The following is a 21,727-nucleotide window of genomic DNA, read 5'->3' as shown; positions in this document are numbered from 1 at the left end:
CCTATTTCTGCTATTTCAATCTATAAGAAATACCTTAATCAACTTTCATCTTACACTATAAATGACTTCAGAAATCAATAATTAAAAGATGCTACAAATTTAAAGTTAATGTACTTTTTTCCCAGTTGATAGAATAAAATGTCATAATGAGGTAACAAAAGGATCAAAAATTTTCTCTAATATTTACTAAAATATACCCACTAATCATAAAGTGAACAAGACCAAATTCAAAAAGCATAATAGCCTTGGCGTAGTAGAAAGAAGAGTGAACCAACGTATATGCTTTCAGATTCAATGTGCTGGATAGTTTTTGCTAAATGGCTTTTTCATTTCTTTTTTTATTAATTTGTTACAAAAGATGGCTCACTGAGTAAGGTAGTGATAGGTCTGGAATCAAATGTATTTTTTTTTAATTAGAAAAATTGAAGGAATCCCAATATTCACATAAACTCAAAGACAATGAGTAAAGCATTTTCATTTCCATAATTCTCGAGTTTCAGACTACCTCCTCAGTTGATAAAGCTACCTTCTGTATTTTAACTAGATTTCAAATAGAATATTAAGCAGTCATTATCCACCTCTTGATTTTTTTAAAAGTAAGATAAGTACTTAAAATAATTTGCATATTTTTCTTGCTTTCCTTTTTAACTGTGATTTCATAAGTAGATGCCACTCCCAGTTTCCTAGTAAGGAAACTTTCACTAAATAGGACACACAAAGACTTACTTTTACCCAAGGTCAGACAACCCATACTCCAAGGCTGGACTTAAATTTAGGTCTAACTCCCAAGTCAGCTCTCTATCTACATCATGCTGTTTCTCTATTGAAATTATTAAATTTAAAAACTATTAACTTTAGAAAATATACAAAATCAGCTACTGAATACTACTTTTATAAATAAATTACAATGTTACTATATTTGATGAGGTTGCTTTCACAAATAGCTATATCACAAACTGAGAAAATGTCATTATACTCAGCTGAATGTGATCAATTTAGCTATTGTATGGTATACAGAGACTCCAAATAAGGGAAAAAAATCAATACAATTACTCACAAAAATTCAACTATCAAAAAGATAAAATTCAAAAGAAAAGTCCTAAGGCTATATTGTGTGTGATGAATTCTAAAGCATCATTTTTACAAAAAACGGTATATCACAGAAGTTTTTAAAAGGACAACTCAACAACACTATCATATTTAAGTAGTGATCACACCAATATCACAAATATTCATTCTTTATCTATCGTACCAAACATGTGATTTCCCTGGTACTGGGAACTCTTCAGGTAGGGGAACTCCTCTACCAATGCAGGTCTGAGTTTACACAGCCACGATGTTTCAGGAGGAATTTAGCCAGATTGTCTTGGCTTGGAGGCCAAATCTCTTAACTAATTCTGCTTATATCTACTCATAGTTCATAGTATGATTATTAATGGAAGACTGGGGCCAGTAAATTGATGAAATAAACATTTTTCTTTTTACTGGCAGAAATTCTCTTGGTAATGACACTGTAAGCCTGTCACCTGCCAATGGTACAAAAATTTGTCACCTTCCTCCTAGTATTAAGACACCCCTTATACCTTGAAAATTGGCAAAGATTAAAGTTAAAAAAAAAAAAGCAAGAAATAGGCTAGAAAATGAGCATACCTCCCCCCCACCTAAAAAACCTGTCCACAGAAAGTTAATGACAGGTTAAGATCAAAACAAATTCAGAAGAAGTCAACAAAGTCAAAATTGCTACATTAATTGGTCTCAGGACCTAAAAGAATTCTTGCAAGAGCTCAAAAAGGATTTTTTAAATCAAGTAAAAGAGGTAGATGAAAAAATGAGAGAAAAGAAATTTGAGAGAAAATCATGAAAAAAGCCAACTGCTTGGTAAAGGAGGCACAAAAAAAATACTGAAAATACTTTAAAAAACAGAATAGGACAAATGGTTAAAAAAAATCTACTAAAGAGAAGAACTCCTTAAAAAGCAGAATCAGTCAAATGGAAAAAATTATACCAAAATTCACTGAAGAGAACTCCTTTAACTGACCTGGAAAATAGGCTGAGGAGAGATAATGTGAGAATAATTGGGCTACTTGAAAGCCAGGATCAAAAAGAACCTACATATTATCTTTCAAAAAAATTATCAAAGAAAATTGTGCTGATATTCTAGAACTAGAGCATAAAAATAGCAATGTAAAAAAAAAAAACCACTAATAACCTCTAGAAAATCACAAAATGAAAGTTCCCAGGAATATTACAGCCAAATTCCAGGACTCCCAGATCAAGAAGAAAATACTCCAAGGTGCCAGAAAGAAAAAAATTCAAATACTATGGAGCCATAGTAAAGATAACATAAGATTTGGCAGCTTCTACATGAAAGAATCAGAGGGCTTAGAAGATGATCTATAAGATGGTAAAGGAGCTAGGATTTCAACCAAAAATCACCTACTCAGCAAAACTGAGTATAATTCTTCAGGGGAAAATTGGACATTCGATAGAGGACTTTCAAATACAAGACTCAAGAGAAGCATAAAAAGATAAACATGAAAGAGAAATCATAGGAGATTCAATAAGATTAAACTGTTTACATCCCTATACAGGAAGATGATACTGTAACTCCTAAGAACTTTCTCATTATTAGAGCAGTTACGAGCATACACCGACAAAGGACATAGATATAAGCTGAATATAATGGGATACTTAATAAAAAAAATTAAGGGGTGAGAAAGAGAAATGCACTAGGAGAATAGGCAATGGAAAAGCAGAATGGGGTAAATTATCTCATATAAAAAAGGTACAAAAAAACTTTTATATGGCAGAGCAGTTGAACCTTACGCTCACTGGAATTGGCTCAAGAGGGAATAACATATTTAGTTGTGTACAGAAATCCTTATTACCCTACAAAAAAAGTAGGAATGGAAGGGGATAACAGAAGTGGAAGGGGGTAGGCGGTGGATGGAGGCTGATGAAGGGAGGACAGATTGGGGAAGATAGCAGTCAGAAGCAATACATTTTTGAAGATGGACACAGTGTGAAAGGAGAAAATAGGATAAAAGGGAGAGAGAGAAAAGAGGACAGAGGAAAATACACAGTAATTATAACTGCAAAAAACTTTTTAAAACAAGTTTCTCTGATAAAGATCTCATTTCTCAAATATATAGAAAAACTGGGTCAGATATAAAAATAAGAAAGCCACAACCCAGCTGATAAATATTCAAAGGACATGAACAGGCAGTTTTCAGAGGAAGTAATGGAAGCTATCTATAGTCATATAAAAAAATGCTCTAAATAATTATTGATTAAAGAAATGCAAATTAAAACAATTATGAGGCACCACCTCTCACCTATCACATTGGCTACTATGACAAAAAAAAGGAAAATGACAAATGTTGGAGGGGATGTAGGAAAACTGAGACAGTAATACATTATTGGTGAATTGACTCGATTCTGGAGAGCAATTTGGAACTATGTCCAGAAGGTTATAAAACCACCTTCGACTTACTAGGTCTGTACCCCAAAGACATAAAAAACAAAAAGGACCTATATGCAGACATATATTTATAAAAGCTCTTTTAGCAGTAGCAAAGAATTGGAAATTGAGGGGATGCCCATCAATTGGGGAAGAGCTGAACAAGTTGTGACATACGATTGTGATGGAATACTATTATATATTAAGAAATAACAAGTAGAATGCTTTCAGAAAGAACCTAGCAGGACTTATATGAATTGATAGAAGGAGAAATTAGCAGAACCTATAGAACATTGTACACAGTAATAGCAATATTATATGATGATCAACCATGAATGACTTATCTGTTCTCAGCAATACAATGATTCCAAAGGACTTATGAAAAATGTTATCCATCTCCAGAGAAAGAACTGATAGAGTCTGAATGCAGATTGAAGCATACTTTTTAAATTTTATTTTTTTTGTCTGTTTGAATTTTTTTGGTCTGTTATCTTTCACATGACTAATATGGAAATGTTTTACATGACTGTACATGTATGATCTACATAAAATTGTTTGCCTTCTCAATGAAGGGGAAGGGAAGAAGGGAGGGAAAGAATCTAGAACTTAAAACTTTACAAAATGAATGTTAAAAATTGTTGTTACATGTAATTGGGGAAAATAAAAATTTTTTAAAAGAAAAGATAAGATTCCCCCATTTGATCCACTTTGCAGAGGTGGAGTTCCAGTAAGTGCTACATATTGTACATATTTTTAGATTTTTCAATGTATTTTCTTCCACTTAAGCTGACTTATTCTGACTTTTAAAAATATTTTTTGTAGGTGGCACAGTGAACAGAACACCGGCTCTGGAGTAAGGAGGACCTGAATATAAATCCAGCCTCAGACACTTAACTAGCCGTATGATCTTGGGCAAGTCACTTAATCCCAACTGCCCTGTTTTCCCCCTCCAAAAAATATTATTTGTTGTATTGGACAGCTCTCCAGGAGGGAAAGGGATCCTGGGGAAATTATTAGGATTAAAAAAAAAAGGCATTAATAAAAACTTTCAAAAAATAAAATAACTGGGGCAGCTAGGAACACAGTAGGAACACTGGCTCTGCAGTCCAGAAGTTCGAGTTCAAATCCAACTTCAGACACTTACTAGGTGTATGACCCTGGGCAAGTTACCTAACTTCAATTACCTTAAAAAAAATCATTAGACATGGCCTATAAAAATGCATGGGAGTACTTTAAAAGAAAACCAAGCAAATAATAAAAATTGAGTAATTAAAATACTCACAAAACTTTAAATTCACGTGATTATTTTTATTTTGAAAAAAAAATGAGATTATTATTTGATGAAAATGTGTTGAGATTACTGCATCAAAATACCGATGTCCACCTAATTTAAAAGTTTGGTTTTCCCCTTGGTTTTCCCCAGTTTATACCATTTCCCCAGTCAGAATCAATGAACAAAGATAAATGTGCTCTCTGACCTTTAAATTTACCCTCACACATTCTATTTTACCACTTTTGGAAGCAAGGCCACAAAAGCTATTCATTTATTTCTCCCTCGTTGACTCAATTCTAACGTTCAATATCTTAAGTATTCCTTAATTCAAATATAAACAAAAGCTAAATAGTATATAAAGACTGATTCCAAACTTTCTCATATTTGGCTCAATCTATCAAGGTAATAATGAAACCATCTGGAATATATTAACTTACCTCTTCTCTCTTTAAATGTGAATGATTTCTCTGTACACAAAATGGAGGAGAAAAGGAATAGAAATGGCCAGGATTAATTTAGTATTGTTCTGACACTTATATTTATTAAAAACCGCTTCTATTTTGATTGACTTGTAAAGTAGATATCTTACCTAATTAAATTAGCTAAAAAATTTAATGTTTTTTCCTATGGCTACACAAATAATCTCAAAAGTTGTATGGAAAAACAAGAGATTGACTTAAATGTAATCAAACTTTAAGTAATGATTCACAAAAATTTTAATATTGTATCATCTTTCCATGACCTCACTACCCAGTCCCTCAAAAAAACATTTTGGGGGGGAAAGGTTTAGAAAAAAATTGGTGGATAACAGGAGGAAATGGGTTTCTTCATAATTCTGTGAAATAAGTAGTCCAAGTATCATCTCTACTTTGCACATAAGGAATTTGAGTTAAGGCTTCATTAGCACCATCAATAGATCAAACCTATCAATGAGCTATATACAAGAAAATAGTACTTAAAATTGTAGCTCACTGGTGAAAGGCAATATGACATAATGGAGAGTCAGCCTTAGTCAAAAACATGTAAGATCAAGCCAGTCTGTCTGTCTCTCTTTCTAATACATACAGGTTGTATGAAGTTCCCTTAACTACTCAGTCCCCTTAAATAACTCTTTAAGAATTACAAACAGAACAGCTGCTTATCTGCATTGGTAGATGAAGTTTTTCATCTTAAATTCTATAGCAATTAAACCTTAAATCTAGGGGGGGGGGAAATATTTATATAACTGGTATAAGGCTATATGGATTTAGATTTTGCTTTTTTTTTCCTTATATTTCAATAAGGAAGGTGGAGCTTAATGGCTAATTATCTGTATCAACATGATATAATCCTGAGATACCTACTAATATTCAAGAGTCCATATGAAAGAGAAGCTTTCAAAAATGTCAATGTCTAGGGATATCATGTCTTCATTCTGGCAAACAGACAAAATGCTAGGCCTGTAGTGTGTACATGCTTCTAGTCTCCAATGATGCTTTAAAAATTTTTATGTTCTTAACTAAGAACTTTTCTATTTTGATGGGATGGAAAAAAAGTAGGAAGATATACATATGAAAGCCCAATGAGAGAAAATCACCCTCCAGCAAGCTATTTCTGCATAAAATCTTACAACAGGTGACAACTATTGAAGTAAGAAGCATAGGAATAAAAAAGAAATTGAAGTGAAACACTAGTACTACTCAACATATGCAGACCAGATGTACTAATGAAAACTTAATTGAATTTTAATAGTTAATTTCATATCACTGATTTACATCACATGAATATCATGGGCATAGACTCAAATATTAATATGGGACTGCAACATGTATGGTCACAGAGGATAGATATGCAGAATCCAAATAGAAAAAATCTTATTGTAAACCATAAGGAATTTGTTGATGTGAGACCTGAGCTTCAATTGTATAGAGCAAAGTCATATAAGTAAGCAAAAAAGGTAAGAGTTTCCTTCAAAACTCAGCTCAAGGACCACTTTCAAAATGAAGTCTTTTCCAATTTTGCCCACAGCTAGTTGCTGTCTTCCCCTACCCTCAAACAACTGCTCTGTACGCACTTTGTATATGGTGTGTGTATACATATACCTATGTTCGTCTATATATGTATGTCTTCCCTAGTAGAATGTAAATTACTTGATAGCAAAGGTTATTTCATTTTGTATCTCCAGCACTTAGCTCGCTAATACACTAAATAGATGTATAATGGGCTCAAAAAATATTTGTTGACTGAATTAAAATCAAGGGAGGAGCAAAAGCAAGTACCTACTATTCTAGAAAAGTAACACTGGAGAATTAAGCTGGGAGTCTAAGGAAAGATTAAGGGGGCCCTGAACTTGGGAAAAAAATTACCATTATTTTCATTAACCTCTAACTGAGGTTTACCATTTCCTTCAATTATGAATGTATGCAACAATACATAGGGGTTCTCTGGATTCTTCAAACTGCCAAAGAGATGCAGGACCCACACAAAATTAAGACGCCCTAGTCTAAAGGAGCAAAAGGAAAAGTTTTTTGAGGATAAGAAGTTTTGAGCACATTTGTAGGATGGAGCTACTTGTGAAAAGGACAGTGCATGCATGCAAGTTCAAGGGTATGACCAAAATGAAGCACATTCCTATACATTAGAGATCAGAACAAGGGCAAAAACAGAATGATGACAAGAAGGAGATTTGAAAAAAAGAGAGGAAGGATAAGGACTTTAAGTATGGATGCTAGGAGGACGTGCTAATGATGACAGTTGTCATTTATATAACAAATCTCTTTAAGGTTAGCAATGTCATTTATATTATTTCATTTGATACTCACAAAAACTTCTAAGGTGTGCATGAGAGGTAATTAAAGATGAGGAAACTGGGACACAGTGAAATCATGTGATTTGCTAAAGGTCATACAGCTTGTGTATGTCAAAAATGAGATTTAAACCCAGGTCTCTCCTGACTCCCAACCCAACAACTTTTCAGTTATATCATAAAGCCACAGATGGCTTCAACCTTTTCAGTGAGATGAGGTCTTTTTCTGGGGGTGGGATGGAGAGTGGGAGGTCTACAGAAGTAATAGTGAGGTGTTTTAGATTGTAAATGTGATTGATTCATGAGATAAATAAAAGGAAGGCTAAGCAGTAAGCAAGGGTCTCAAGTATCATGAATTTGCAGTTATCCTAATCAGTAGGATTCTGATATTTCTTTCAGCAGTACACAATAGCAGGTACAGAAAAGTATCTGGTAGGGGTGTTCCAGAGTTAAGAATTAAAAGGGTGGAAAGAGAGGAAAGATAAAGGATTTAAGGGTAAGAATTTTTTTTATTTCAAAAGCTATGGGATTAATAAGAAGGAAGTGAAGCCATGGAACAAGAGAATAGGGAAGATTAAGAGTTAAGCATAAAGAACATATTTAGTAGTGATACAGTAGGAATGTTAGAAAGATAGCAGTCTACATGGAGAGAAGAATTTCAGAGTTTATGATTTTGCAGGTAAGATGATTTCAAACGATGGTAAAGTTTAACACGTGAGCATCCTGGTATATGGCTGAGGTGAAGTGAAGTAAGTGTTGAGGGTTGATCAAACTAAGAGATCATGATTCAAACGATAGATTCTGATGTTGCCAAGTATGATGGCCAAGAGTGAGGAAGAAAAGGAAGCCTAGTCTTAAAAAGCTGTATGTAAAACATATTGTTATCAACTAAATATTTTAAACACTAGCTATTTATCAAGGAACCCTGAAATGATTTATTGGCAAACCAAGTAATTATTTTGTAAACATTAACCGTTCTTTATCCCTCCAATTGTTGTTTTAGAAAATCAAATTATCAAATGTTGGACTTGATGTCTTTTAAGTGGCACACATAGGTATGCTCATTTAAATCATCACACTGAATATAGAGCTTTTATTTCATAGATTATCACAAACGCCACAAGTCAAAAACAAATATTTGTTAATTTTTGGGCAAGAACTACATATTCTGGTCATCAGGCACCAATTAAAAAAAATAACACTAAAATATCTTAAGAGTAAGTCCAGAATTCTGTAAAAAAAAAAACATATATATATTTATTTTAGTACAGCACTTATTCTCATCTTACCCTACGCATGGCTTCCTCCTCCTCTTGACGCTTTTCATAATGTGCAAAGTCATCAAAGATTGAGGTGGTATGCTTGAAAGTAGCAATTATTTTAAGCACTTGTTTAGCTTTTTCTAGGGGTACCTCTTGAGTGTCCCTTGAATTGGTAACTGGTTTGTTGTCATTATTTTCCAAACGAATATGCCGCAACTGGTTATTGGGAACGTCTTTGACAAAGATCCATTTAACATCAAACTTGCCCTTCCACTTATCCTGAGACCAGACTCCAGCATAGGCATTGTAGTCCACAACAGACTTCATCTCAGCCACTCCACAAAAGTGTCCACTGCCATTCACACTGAAGAGTAAATAGAGTGGACCTTTGCCATTCAGAGAACGGTAAGCTGCATCCAAACGCTTATTACCATGTTCAGTACTACACCAGATAGAGTACTTAATGGAACGATGTATATCGTCCTCAGAATAGCTTTTGATTATAAACACACGTCCATTCTTCAGGTTCCAATCAAAGTCTTTGGGATTATAGTTATTTATGGCCTTTAGTTTTTCCAGTACTGGGTGTACCTCTACTCCAGATGGTGAAGAGCTGACAGGAACAACACCTAAACCAAAGTTTTCACTGCCTGCTCCATTGTTCTGGTTGAAACCTACTCCTCTGTTACGAGGAGCTACCCAGCGATTTTGCAGTTGCTGCGGTTGCTGCTGCTGCACTTGGTGAGGCTGGGCCTGTGGCTGAGGTCCTTGTTGCTGCTGTGGTTGTGGTGGCTGAGGCTGCTGTTGAGGCAGTTGGCTTTGCACCAATGGTGGTGGCTGAATTAATGGCTGAGGCTGCTGGATTATAGTCTGAGGAGGCAGAACTGGTTGGGTGGGTGGAGCTTTTACCACTGACCCTTTGTCATCCCAAGTTCCAATATTCATGTTATGCTTTATAGGAGGTGGTGGTACAGCAGGTCCCCCAATTCCCACATTGCCCTTAGGTTTAAGTTTAGGTTGAGGTTTGGCAGGCTTTCTGGCAATGGCAGCCCAAGAGGTTGGTTTTGGTGCTGAACTGCTAACTGGGGGTACACTATTTGCTGCAATGCTTGTCATACCTGTACTGCTCAAAGCGGAACCTACAGTTTTTGTCACAGCAGCTGTCATATCACCACCAATTTTCAGTCCAGTCATGCCTTGCTCAATACTACTAATGCCAGGTACCTTACTCAAAGTATCATTGCCAAATCCAGCCTGTCCATCAGTTATGGCTCTCCCAAGAGAGCTGGGTGGATAACCATAGCTGCTACTATAAGCAGAACTTTGTGTTGATTGTCCCTGAGATCCACTTGTCCCCCATGTAGAGAAATCTGCATTCCCAGGAAAAAAGTTAAATCCATGCTGACCAAGGAATGGGGGAGTATTTCCTAAAGCCCCAGGTTGACTAAACACACCATCAGGTATATAATGATGTTCACCATTGCTCATCTGTCCATAGGTTGTCAAATATGGCATAGGTGGGTCTCCAGCTGTGGACCATGCTGCTTCACCAAGAGAATACGGAAATCCAATGGATGGAGCATAGTAACTAGGCATGTATGGATCTGACATTGGTGGATAGCTATTACTCTGAAAAAGAAAATTCACAAATCAGTAGTGAAATGTATCTTTATTCATAGGCAAACAAATTTCAACAACCCAAGTTACTCCAAAAAATACATGAGGTAAGCTCAATTTTAACATATCTAGGACAGAGAGTTCTTGCATAAGTAGACCCTTCTGCAGACTTGCCCCTCCCCTTGTGGAGCACCATGTGGACTGGTCCTCTTTGCAGATCTACATTCTATAGCCCAAGCAGTGTCAGTGCCTGGAAGAGAAGACCCCTGGCTGGGGGCTGCATCAGAGCTCCTACTGGTGGCTACCCCTGGTCCTACAACTATACAGGAAGTCAAATTTGCACAACATGAATTTATGAAAAGCAAGAACTGTCTATATATAAAAATAAAAATATACCCTTTCCTTAAATTAGGGGTTATTTACATTTTTTACCAGAGTATTTCCTCCAATGATCCTTTAAATAGCAAGCTGTTCCAGGACATTTAAAATTATTTGATTTGTAACATGCTGACTTACACACTACTCAAGACATATACCATGAGGAAATAGAAATACATCTGAATAAGTCAAGAGACCAGTATTATAATCATGGCTCTACTCTATGAGCTTGGATCAAGTCTCTTAAAGTGTCTAAGCCTCAGGTTTCCTAATCTTTAAAATACTAAAATAAGGGAACTGGGAGGCAGTCTGGTGGAACAAAGAAAAAATTCTGGATTTGGACTCAAGAGGGTCTAGTTTCAAATTCTGACTCTGCCACTTATTAGCAGTGATACTGGTCAAGTCATTTAACCTCTTTAAAGTTTCATATCCACAAAAGAAAATTGAAAGGATTGGACCAGATGATCTTGAAGGTACTTTCCATGTGCTATTACATAATGTTGCTTTAAGCTTTAAGTTTCAGATAGCTAAGAGTTAAAAAGGAAAGTCAGAGATGGAACACCTAATTTAACACCCTCTTTTTAGAGATGAGGAAAGTGAAATCTAAAAAGAGTAAGTGGTCTACCCCAAAAGTCTGAGAGGTAGGAAGATACAGAGTTGAGATTTAAACTCAAATCTCATTATTTCTGTTCTAAGACTCTATGAATAAGAGGACACATCCTGATAAGATTCACAAACACTTGTTAAAGTTATTTTTAATTTAATTAGGTTAATTGTGAGATGTTTCAAATCTACTTACTAGTCAGGACTAAAGGAAAACTTAGAAACAACAGTGGTGAATACTAGACTGTACAGAAGCAGTCAATGCTCTAATTTATTGAGCTATTTCACTAAATTTTAATTGGTTGGTCATTTTCTGAAATCTTTAGAATATAAATTAAAATTTTGATATTTAACTCATGTGAGAAAAAAATTATATGATAAAAGCAAAATTGAATAAATTTGATAAAAACTTATGAGCACAAAAAAAGTTCATTAGATAACAACCTTAGGGACAATCATCCTTAAAGCAGGGATAAGAGCTGAGGGCTGATATTGTGATTTAGAGAATATAAGACATACTTATGGCCCCAATATAATTATGCCAATATAATTATTCCAGTAGTTCAAAACAGAACAAAGTATACATGAGATAACTAACACGCTTAGTTTGACCATATCTTACTTCCAAATCTTGAAACACTTCCTGAATCTGAAGGCCAGGGAACAAAATCAGGGGCAGAGAAAAAAAAATTAATGGCTATAATAAGCAAAGAAAAGATATGCTTGTGGGTTTATTGGGGAGGGAGGGGAATCCCAATCAGTTCAGATTTCTAGAAGAATGGTGAAGTTAACTTTTTGTTCTCATCAAGGGTATTCTGAAGAAAAAGGATTCATTCTACAATACCTTAGATAACAACATTTCCCATATTTACAAATTCGAGGCCTGCACTGCTTAATTTTTTTTTTTTTTGCACTCAGGTCCTCCTGACTCCAGAGCCGGAGCTCTATTCACTGCGCCACCTAGCCGCCCCTGAGGACTGAATTCCTAGTCAGTCAAAGCAGAGTCTGCATAACTAGCCGAGTACATTTTTAAATACAGTGGGATTATTTAATGATTACTTTTAGAAACAGTAAAACTGAGGAGGGAAGGTGAAAGAATTTAAATTTTTAACTTCAAAAGTAAAGACATTTGGGAAAAAACTAACAAACTTATACATTCACTTATTAACAGGATTTTCAGAAGAAAGAATCTTAGTGATTGCCTAGTTAAAAAAAAAAATTAGGGGGCAGCTAGGTGGCACAGTGAATAGAGCACTGGCCCTGGGAGTCAGGAGGACCTGAGCTCAAATCAGGCCTTAGACACTTAACACAAAGCTAGTCTTGTGACCTTGGGGAAGTCACAACCCTACCTTCCCCTCTCCAAAAAGCAAAAAATAAAAATAAACAAAAAAGAATTAGGACTAGAATCCAGATCCCATCCAATTAGGAGACATAATTTATACCCTATCAAATAAACATGAACAGGACACAAACTGAGAAAATATACTTTAATGTTGATGGGATACATACAAAACATCCCTTCATTATAGATGGAAGAAAACAACATAAAACATGTTACACATTTGTACTCTTTTCATATAGGTATTGCAAATGCTAGAAAGAACTTGTATTAGTTTATCACTAATCATTGTGTTTACTTGAAAGTATTATAACATAAGCCAGTGATTTTCTAATATTCAAATTTACTGTTGTTAGAATGACAATTAGCACAACTTAATTCCATGTATGAAATTGAAAACATTCTAAAGTTATGCAAGGGGCGGCTAGGTGATACAGTGAATAGAGCACCGGCCATGAAGTCAGGAGGACCCGAGTTCAAATGTGGCCTCAGACACTTAACAGACTTACTAGCTGTGTGACTTCGGGCAAGTCACTTAACCCCAATTGCCCTCAAAAAAAAAAAAGTTATCCTATAAAATACTCTGTAAAATATCTAACATCTCACATTTCTGCAGATGTACCAGCTGACAGTAAAAAGCTTTCTAATCTAGTATATTGGCAATTAAAAATAAATTTGGAAATTATTATATTTAAATAATGTTGAATCCAAATGGTTGGTGAAACATTTTCCTCTTCTTGCTACAGAGGGAGTAAACTACACAGGCATAATGCTACACATTGTTAGACATGGTTGATGTCCATTTTTGCTTGTTTTTCTTTCTTAAAAAGGAAAACTCTATGAAAGAAGTTACTGAAAAATGACAGGGATATGATAAAAAAAAGCCTTAATAAAATTTTAATATTACCAGGTTTCAAAAACCACTACTCAGGGGCACCACAATGCCTTTTGAACAGATAGAAGATAGTTATTTTCAACATGGTTCTTAGTGTTATGGCAATCATTCTGTGGCCCGAAAGAAAATAAATAAGTCATTACTTTTTTAGACATATTCATATTTAGAAATTCTCTATTAACCAGAAAACACTATTGATGCTCTCAAGATAAATGAGCTTATTTTACAATTAGAATTCTTCTGTGAGAAATGTTATCTGGGAAGCTGGTAAGAAACGTGGACAAATTTCTATAAGTCTACAAAAAAAGCACAAAAAGCTGCTATCCTACCTTGTCTAGGATTTGTTCCATAAAATTATTCTACTGTATTAAGTGACATCCATCTGTCATTGTTAAAGACAATTTCAACTTTCCAATCAATTTAATAAAATGGCATTTCAGTATGATTACATTATATACACAATTGAATTTTAAGATGAGGTAAGCTAAAGTTAAAATAAAGCATGTAAAATGTTAATTATTAAAGCCATTAAAACCAAACTATTTTAATCAATTGTAAAACAGATCAATTCTTATTAAGTATAATTTATTTAAATTACTTTCATCATAATTGAGATCATCCAAGTAGACTGCTAGTTCACCTTTTTTAATCAAATGTGTATTTTTGTTATCTACTACAAACTATAACAAAGTTCATTTTTAAATGAATTAGAAATAATATACAAATAAAAAATTAAAAGCCGATTCAACATGAAGTTTTAAATACTGATTTATTCCAGCAATTAACTTAACATTCACACCATCTCCCAAAATGTTTTTAATGTAGAAAGTTTTGTCTAAAATAAATAAAAACATTAAAATATTCTATTAAAATGGACTAATATAAATTTCTAAGATTCTATGAACATGCCAATTTTTGAACAATGAAATAAGAACTATACTTGATGAACAGATATGTTTCATTTGGTAACAAAATAAATTCATGATTCTCAAAAGTCACCACAATTATTTAAAGAAAAAATGCGTCTCTAAAAAAAAAATTAAAAGTACTATTGTAATCAGTAATAAAAACATGAGATATTTCAAATATGGTAATTGTCAGAAAATCCAGGAGCAGGCAAGATTTTTTTTTCACCTGAAATTTCTAAAAAACTGTTTTAATTTTCAATTCTACTTTATTGTGAAGTAATGCCCACGTGAACTAAAAAACATCAAATCTTGTATTTCAGTCATCTCCTTCCTCAAAAAAATAAAAAACAAAAAAAACCCCAAGGATATCGTTAATTCATCTTTTACTCCTTTTCTATAAAACAGATCTTAAGATTCTGAAATATGTCTACGTAGTATATTTTCTAGAAGACCATAGTGTCTGAAGATTACATCTTTACACAGAAGGTAAAATATATAGTCCTACATTATCTATCATAGCAACTCGAATTTTAAATTCATGCTACAGATATTTTCACTTATTAATCTGTTCTTGCCTGTGTTAATAAAAATCATTTTTAAAAGTTTGCACATAATCTTCTTATACAGAAGTTTACATTCTGTATAACAAAGAGAAAAATGTCAGAAGACTTCCAGATTATCATTTCAGGAATAAGGATACACTTACCTGATTTGTCTGGCTACTTAGGTATGGCTCAAAATCATCATCATTCACAGCATCTTTCTGATGAATCGAACCATTTTGTACTGAAACTAAAAAAGTAAGACTGATAAGCTACTGGTGGCTTTCATGAAGCACTACTCAATGTCTTAAAATAGTCACACAACAACCAAATAGATTCATTCTTGTTCAATATAAATCAGAAAAAAAATCTATGTTGCATTCATATTAATAATTGCCTTTGAAACAAGTAAGTATTTAAGTGCCAGAAATTTATTTACTTTGTGACTAAACAACCTGAACGTTGCTTATTCTGAAATCTGTCCCCTGCCCTCCTCCAAGGTAACAAAAGTATATTTTACACATACATGATATAGCCAAAGGAAATATGATCTGCTTTCTTGCAAATGACCATATAAAAATATTACTAACAAAATATCCCAACCACGCAAATATTATTACATTTGAACCTGTTATCCCTCAATATCTATTTTAAGTAAGTTCATTTTTATCCTGTTTGCAGGGGAAGCAGAAAGTCGAGTAAAATCGCACAGAACTTGAATCAAAACAAAATAGAACTTTATAAAATATCACTAACTCTGGTTATTCCAAAATTATTGCTTGGGTAGACCCAAAGTAACCGGGAAAACCAGTATTTAAAAAATAAAATTAGTGAAAGAAATTTTTTTCTGCATTTTAGAAAAAAATCTAAAAATCACAAAGGGATTGAACATAGTTCAAGAAAGGATTCCACACTAAAATAGAAGTGAAGATATCAAAAATTGTTATGATAATTGCTCCTATACCCAATGGTACTAAGCTGGTTACTTTTATACACTAGTGCCCCCATGATTTTAACGTCTGGCTTGTAAAGCCAAATGTTTAACATCACAAAAATTTAGAATACTGCCAGTTCTTGGTCCAGCTAAGAGTCGTTACTGGGTAAAAATAAGAACAGGTTATTTGAGTATATCATGGTACAAACATTTCCTCTAAACTAAAAAACTAGCAGGCTGGTACAATTTGTCCAACACTATTGCCACATTAGTTCAACTTCTGACCAGCTTTTAGCCTGAATCTTGTTTATACAAAACTTGAGGGTGACACATAATCAATGGCTCATGAAAGGGCTTCTGAGTGTCTAACAAGCAGCAAGGTAATACAGAAAGTTTGGGCTACACTGAGGTCTGCAAAATACGAATGGTTAGCAACATTAAGTGCTTCATGTTCTTGATACATAGCAATATGGAAGGATTTTGCACAGAAAGGTTGACATGCTTCTGGCTCCATACCAAGGCAGCTCAACCAACTGTGTCTAGATCAGCAAAACAACCTATGCTATGCTATATCCAGGGTTGTGTCAACTGAAAACTATTTAGGAAACCAGGAATAAATGGGATGGTTCCTTGAGTTTTGTTCCTGGTGTCAGCACTGTAAAAGACTGGACCTCTTCAGTATATGAAATTTAGTCCCTTAAAAAAATTTTTAGTTATAGTTCCTGCTAATTACCTCTTAAAACAAACAGGTCCTTTATTCTAGATATACCACATAGAGTGATGCAGAAAGTATTGTCTATTCTTCTATTACCAAGAAACAGTAACCATTTAAAAAATCTAACAGTTCCAAGCAAATAATTATATATTCCTATAATTTTCAGTGCTCAGGGAATAATATTCCAATACCTCCCATAAACCTGTTCAGAATTTAAGAATTAAAGTACAGAAGGTTTTCATCAGAATTAGCCTAAATATTTTCTATCGCCCATTTTGATCCATTTCTTCATTTTCCTCAGTAGAGATTTTGATCATAATGAATATCCTACATACGAGAACAGTCTTCAAATATGTAAAGTTACCCCCTTCAAATTTATCTAAATATGACTGGTGAACTTAAAATGATACATAAACATATCTACAAATTTCTAAAAATACCATTCAAGGAATGTCAGCCTAAAGGAAAAGGTTTTATCAAAAATAATTTACTCATACTGACAAGCAATTTACATAAAATTAGAATATGAATTATACTTTTCACTGAATCTCAAAGTCATTTAAGGTTAAATCAAAACCCTTAATATGAATACATCTTTTTAAAAATATTTTTCTGGAACAGTCTTTTGGTTTAGCTTTTAAATCTTTTGGTTTAGTTTTTGTATATCACTTAGCTACAATACAATTATTTTGATATTCAAAGCTCCAGACCAGAAATCCAACAGTCCAGTAGTGCCGAAAATCTTCTTCAATGAAAAGAGAACAGATGACTTACATGATCCTTTGCCTGCTTACTCTGCTCCATAGAGCAGAGTCAAATCAAGATAGAACATGGGCCTTAGGAGCCAGGTGATCTTTGTTCTGGTCCTGACTACACCAAGAAGTTAGGAAAGTCAAGACATCTGTGCATCAAGTTTTCCCACCTACAAAAACAGGGATAATACCATATACCCTCTATCTCCTCATAGGAATGTTCTGAGGATTAATAAAAATGAAATATTAATAAAAATAATGACAGTAAAGTGCCTTTTTTTTTAATTTTGAGGGGGAGGGAGAATCATTCAAATACAAGGCTTATTCCCTGTCTGAATTCAAGTTAATTTTTTAAAGACAATTATACAAATGCATATGTACACATCTTGTTAGGGGAGGAGTATACTTTATGTATTTGCCTAATTGTGGAACAATAAAACCAATGAAACAATTGCAGTAGAAAAAGAAAAGTATGTCCTGGGACTCCAAGAAGTAATTTGATACTTAGTCCTTCCCCTGCTTTTTGCATTATCAATACTGCCTTTAAGGGAAAGTGACAGCAGATCATTGCTGTTCCATGACAAAGGTTCCAATAATTAGGAAACACTTGATATTTATCCTTGAATTTCAATTAAACACCTGTACTCTCATCTTATCAAGAGTTGGCCTCAACTTAACACAAGTATAATATGTTTAAGAAAATACAAAATCAAAATATTTAACAAATTATAGGTAATACATTGTATCATCAGACTCTTGTCTTACAAAAGAAATTGCAGGGAATTCCTTTCAAATATCTTCCACAGCACAAGTATTTTCCTACAAATTATTCCTATATTCTATTCAGATCATCACTTAACACAGTAATTAAGACAGAGAAACCCAATGCTAAAAATATAAGTAGTCACTGATAACCGAGAATTAATCATAAATTAAACTAAAGTATCTCTGTCATGATCTGGGAAATGACTCTAATTTTGAAAATTCAATTTACACAAACTTGTTGGGAGTACATCTATTACACAGAGCAGGATACATCGGTAATGAACACAGGAAATTTTCCATCAATTGTTACAATTTGAACCTATCATTTGTTTGAGGAAAAATTTAAAAATAGCTTTACTTTTAATTCATAAGAGTATGTAAAATGAAATGGTTTCATGATTAAAAAAAAATTAGGGAGTGGTTTCTTGAATTTATACTCCTTTAAGAATATCCAGTGGTATTTTTCCCACCACCACTAATGATTATTTTGTTAATATGAGGAAAACTTCTAAAATTTTAAGTATTTACTAGAGTTCAAAGCACTTTACCAACATTATTTAATTACTGTATGTATATAACTAATGGCTGCTACTTTTTTATGTATTAAACTAAGTTACAGGTTCCTTCCTTCTTATACCTCCCTCTGAAGAAGCATAAAAAAGTGTGCTAGGTGCACATACACTACTTACATATCAATTTTAAAGCAGTTTTCAAAATTAATTTCCAATATTTTTCAGACAATCCAATTTTTCCCTCTTTCATCGTAGATCTTTGTTGAAGTACAGACAGATACCGATGAGGCAGTGAAGAGGAAATCAACAAAACATAAAGAACTTTGTTTTCTCATAGATGACATGAAACATGTTTTCTGATAGGCATGTTATGCCTTCCAATTTATACAACAGAATCCAGAGATTATACTAAACTGCTGTAAATACAGTAATCCTCATAACATACCAGTGGGATTTATAGCTAATATTACTATTTTCATTTTACAGGTGGAGGGAAAATTCTGACCAAAAGGTGAAATGTGTTCAAGCTCACTTGGCAAGTCAGTAGCAACAGCCAGTATTAGAACTCAGGTCTCCTGGGACTCCCAGTCCAACGTTCTATCCATGGATGAGACTATGAACTGAACAGTAAGGGGGAAAGAAAGAAAAATTCTTGGATAAAGAACTACCCAAGTAAACTTTCTCTATGTTTTTAAAGACAATAGAACAAAGGTGTCATTCAAGGATTAATATCAAATGCAATTAAAAATATTTACTCCAAGTGTCCAAAAGAATAAACTGCAGTTTAGAAGCATAAGAAATAATTTCAATCTAAGATAACAAAACTGCCATTATGACAACTTTTCCACATAAGTTGAAAATCAAATTCACTGTATGTAGTTGATATCCTTTTTAAAACACTATGCTAGGAAAAACTGTATATACCTTTTAAAACTCGTTTACTTACCTTAAAGCTGGAAACACAAATATTTAGCAACTCAACCACTTCCCCATTTAAGTCAATTATTCCAAGTGAGTAGTTAAAAAACACATACAAATTTCTAAGTCTTCCAGTAGGCAAGAAGACTGGTAAAGAATTGTTAATGGGTTAATGCCACTTCCTTTATTCTCTAAATATAAGTTCTCCAATTAAAATAAAAGTCCCCAAAAGATGGTTTGTTACATTAAATAGGCAACATGCATCTTACACTAAAGACCCTTAAAATGGAATTTTAATCTCAAAAATCAATGTGTGTGAATGATAGATGGCAGGGAGAAAAGGAAAAGAGAAGGAAAGAAAATAAAGAGGATGTGGGAGGTGGTTCAGGGAAGAATGCATATACTCTCCAGTTAATTGTGGAACTTCTAATGTTTTTATATGAAACAGACAAATAAGCTGTTTAACACAGATGACAATTTTTATCATTTATAATACACTACACAAGTTTAGATGATTTTAGAATTTCATATAAATGAAAGATTGATACTAAAATTAACACCAAGAAAAGTTTAGTCCAAAACGGTATGAAATGAAAAAACCACATGACTAGAGAAAGGCAGGTCCACATTTCAGAATTAATCAAGTTTAAAATAGTGATGCAAAAAATAATCTTTCAAGATGAATCTAAGGAACATTGAAGGTGAGAAGAAAATTAACTTATATTATAGCTTAGTGGAATAAAAATTTGCTATTAAAATGAAAAATGAATCAGAAAAACAGTTTTAGTTTGAATAATTTCAAACTCTACAATACCAGGTCAGCGATATGTATTGCCTTCACTTAAAAAAAGAAAAATCACTTAATTGATCCTCTTCCCTTGAAAAATGTTATTTTTCCATACTTCTTCATGTCACATGATTGTCATGTTTTCATCAGCTGACTGCACAGGACCATGTCACAAGGAAAAAAAATATTCCTTGAAGGGGAAAAAAAATCTCCAGTATTAAATACTGATTGTCAGACTTTCAGGATGCCTTGAACTTTATACATATAACCAATAACTTAAGTTTATTAGGTCACAAATTATTCCTAAATTAGAACAAACCTTTATCATGATTCAAAAGACACACTAGACAAATTCCATTATGTAGTGAAAGCATGCTACCTCAATTTTGATTTCTCATGTGTTGTTGACTCTTGGTAACTTATTTTAGAACAACCTGTGGTTAAGAGCGTAACAATTTTCATTAACGTGTCATGTTGAATGTTAAGTGGGCTGCAACTTCGATCCAATTAACCTGGAGATGTCAAACAAGACATCAACTTTAAGAACAAACTTGTCTACACATGCAAGTGCAGAAACTTTGGGGCATTATATAATACCACATATGTGATTGACCAACTAGGAATTATCACTGTGACCATAAATAAATACCCTTTTCTCTTGGGGGGGAGGGGAAAAAGGATATGGTTTGGAAATCTGTTTTGCACTCTTCTGCAAAAGGTAAATGCAAGGCGGGAAAATGCTGAAAGTCTGGGTGGCATCTGAACTTATTAAAGGTGCCCTTAGTCCGATTAGTATGTTTCTATTTAAAGTATAAAGAAGGAAAAAAAATAAGCCAACACTCCAGCCTTAAGATTCACCCAATAGGAAACAATATTTAGGTAATAAACAATTCACGCTCACCTTTATTTCCTTGCCCTTTAGGTCTCTGTGTAACAAGATGAAGAACGGTTGTAGTGAGGGAGAGAGGAAGGAGGGGGGAAAAGCGTGTTAATCAAAGAAATCACCAAATCCAAGTTATTCTTAACTAATTGGAGTAAAATTAACACACCCCACCATCCCCCACCCTTCCACCATCTTTAAGCCGTCTACCAACCACTCCTGACCTATCTCCTAGCTTTCGCCTAGTCTCTACAGTGTCCCCCAGGCCGAGTCCTACAGCCCGGCAGTTCTCTCCACTTCAGCACCGAACACGCGATCACTGCCTCTGTCTGCGGCCCAGCGCCTACACCGCGGCCGGCTCCGGCCCGAGCAGCGGCACCGCCGGCAGCTGCTGGAGCCCGG

At 34.0% G+C, this 21,727-nt stretch overlaps 1 protein-coding gene across 4 annotated transcripts in view; it reads right to left on the bottom strand.

Moving 5' to 3' along the window:
• YTHDF3 (YTH N6-methyladenosine RNA binding protein F3) overlaps nt 1–21,727 on the bottom strand; it is a 46,490-nt gene that overhangs the window by 24,336 nt on the left and 427 nt on the right. Inside the window, exons 2-5 of one of the 4 annotated variants that reach the window (XM_069100020.1) lie at nt 21,347–21,371; nt 19,273–19,360; nt 15,227–15,312; nt 8,808–10,409 (exon numbers count right to left, since the gene is read on the bottom strand). In XM_069100020.1, coding sequence (XP_068956121.1) covers nt 8,808–10,391 — 1,584 coding nt within the window. In that variant the 5' untranslated portion in view covers nt 10,392–10,409; nt 15,227–15,312; nt 19,273–19,360; nt 21,347–21,371. Of the gene's footprint in view, nt 1–8,807; nt 10,410–15,226; nt 15,313–17,485; nt 17,634–19,272; nt 19,361–21,346; nt 21,372–21,727 lie in introns of all 4 variants that reach the window. The other 3 variants (XM_069100019.1, XM_069100018.1, XM_069100021.1) reach the window with 3 other exon arrangements.

This window comes from Petaurus breviceps, unplaced genomic scaffold (genome assembly GCF_028583685.1).
Source record: "Petaurus breviceps papuanus isolate PSGF00001 unplaced genomic scaffold, PetGlider_PUasm1.0 38, whole genome shotgun sequence".
In the NCBI taxonomy this organism is placed as follows: domain Eukaryota; kingdom Metazoa; phylum Chordata; class Mammalia; order Diprotodontia; family Petauridae; genus Petaurus; species Petaurus breviceps.
The sequence above is the reverse complement of the archived record's forward strand: the minus strand, read 5'-3'. Positions and strand labels throughout refer to the sequence as shown.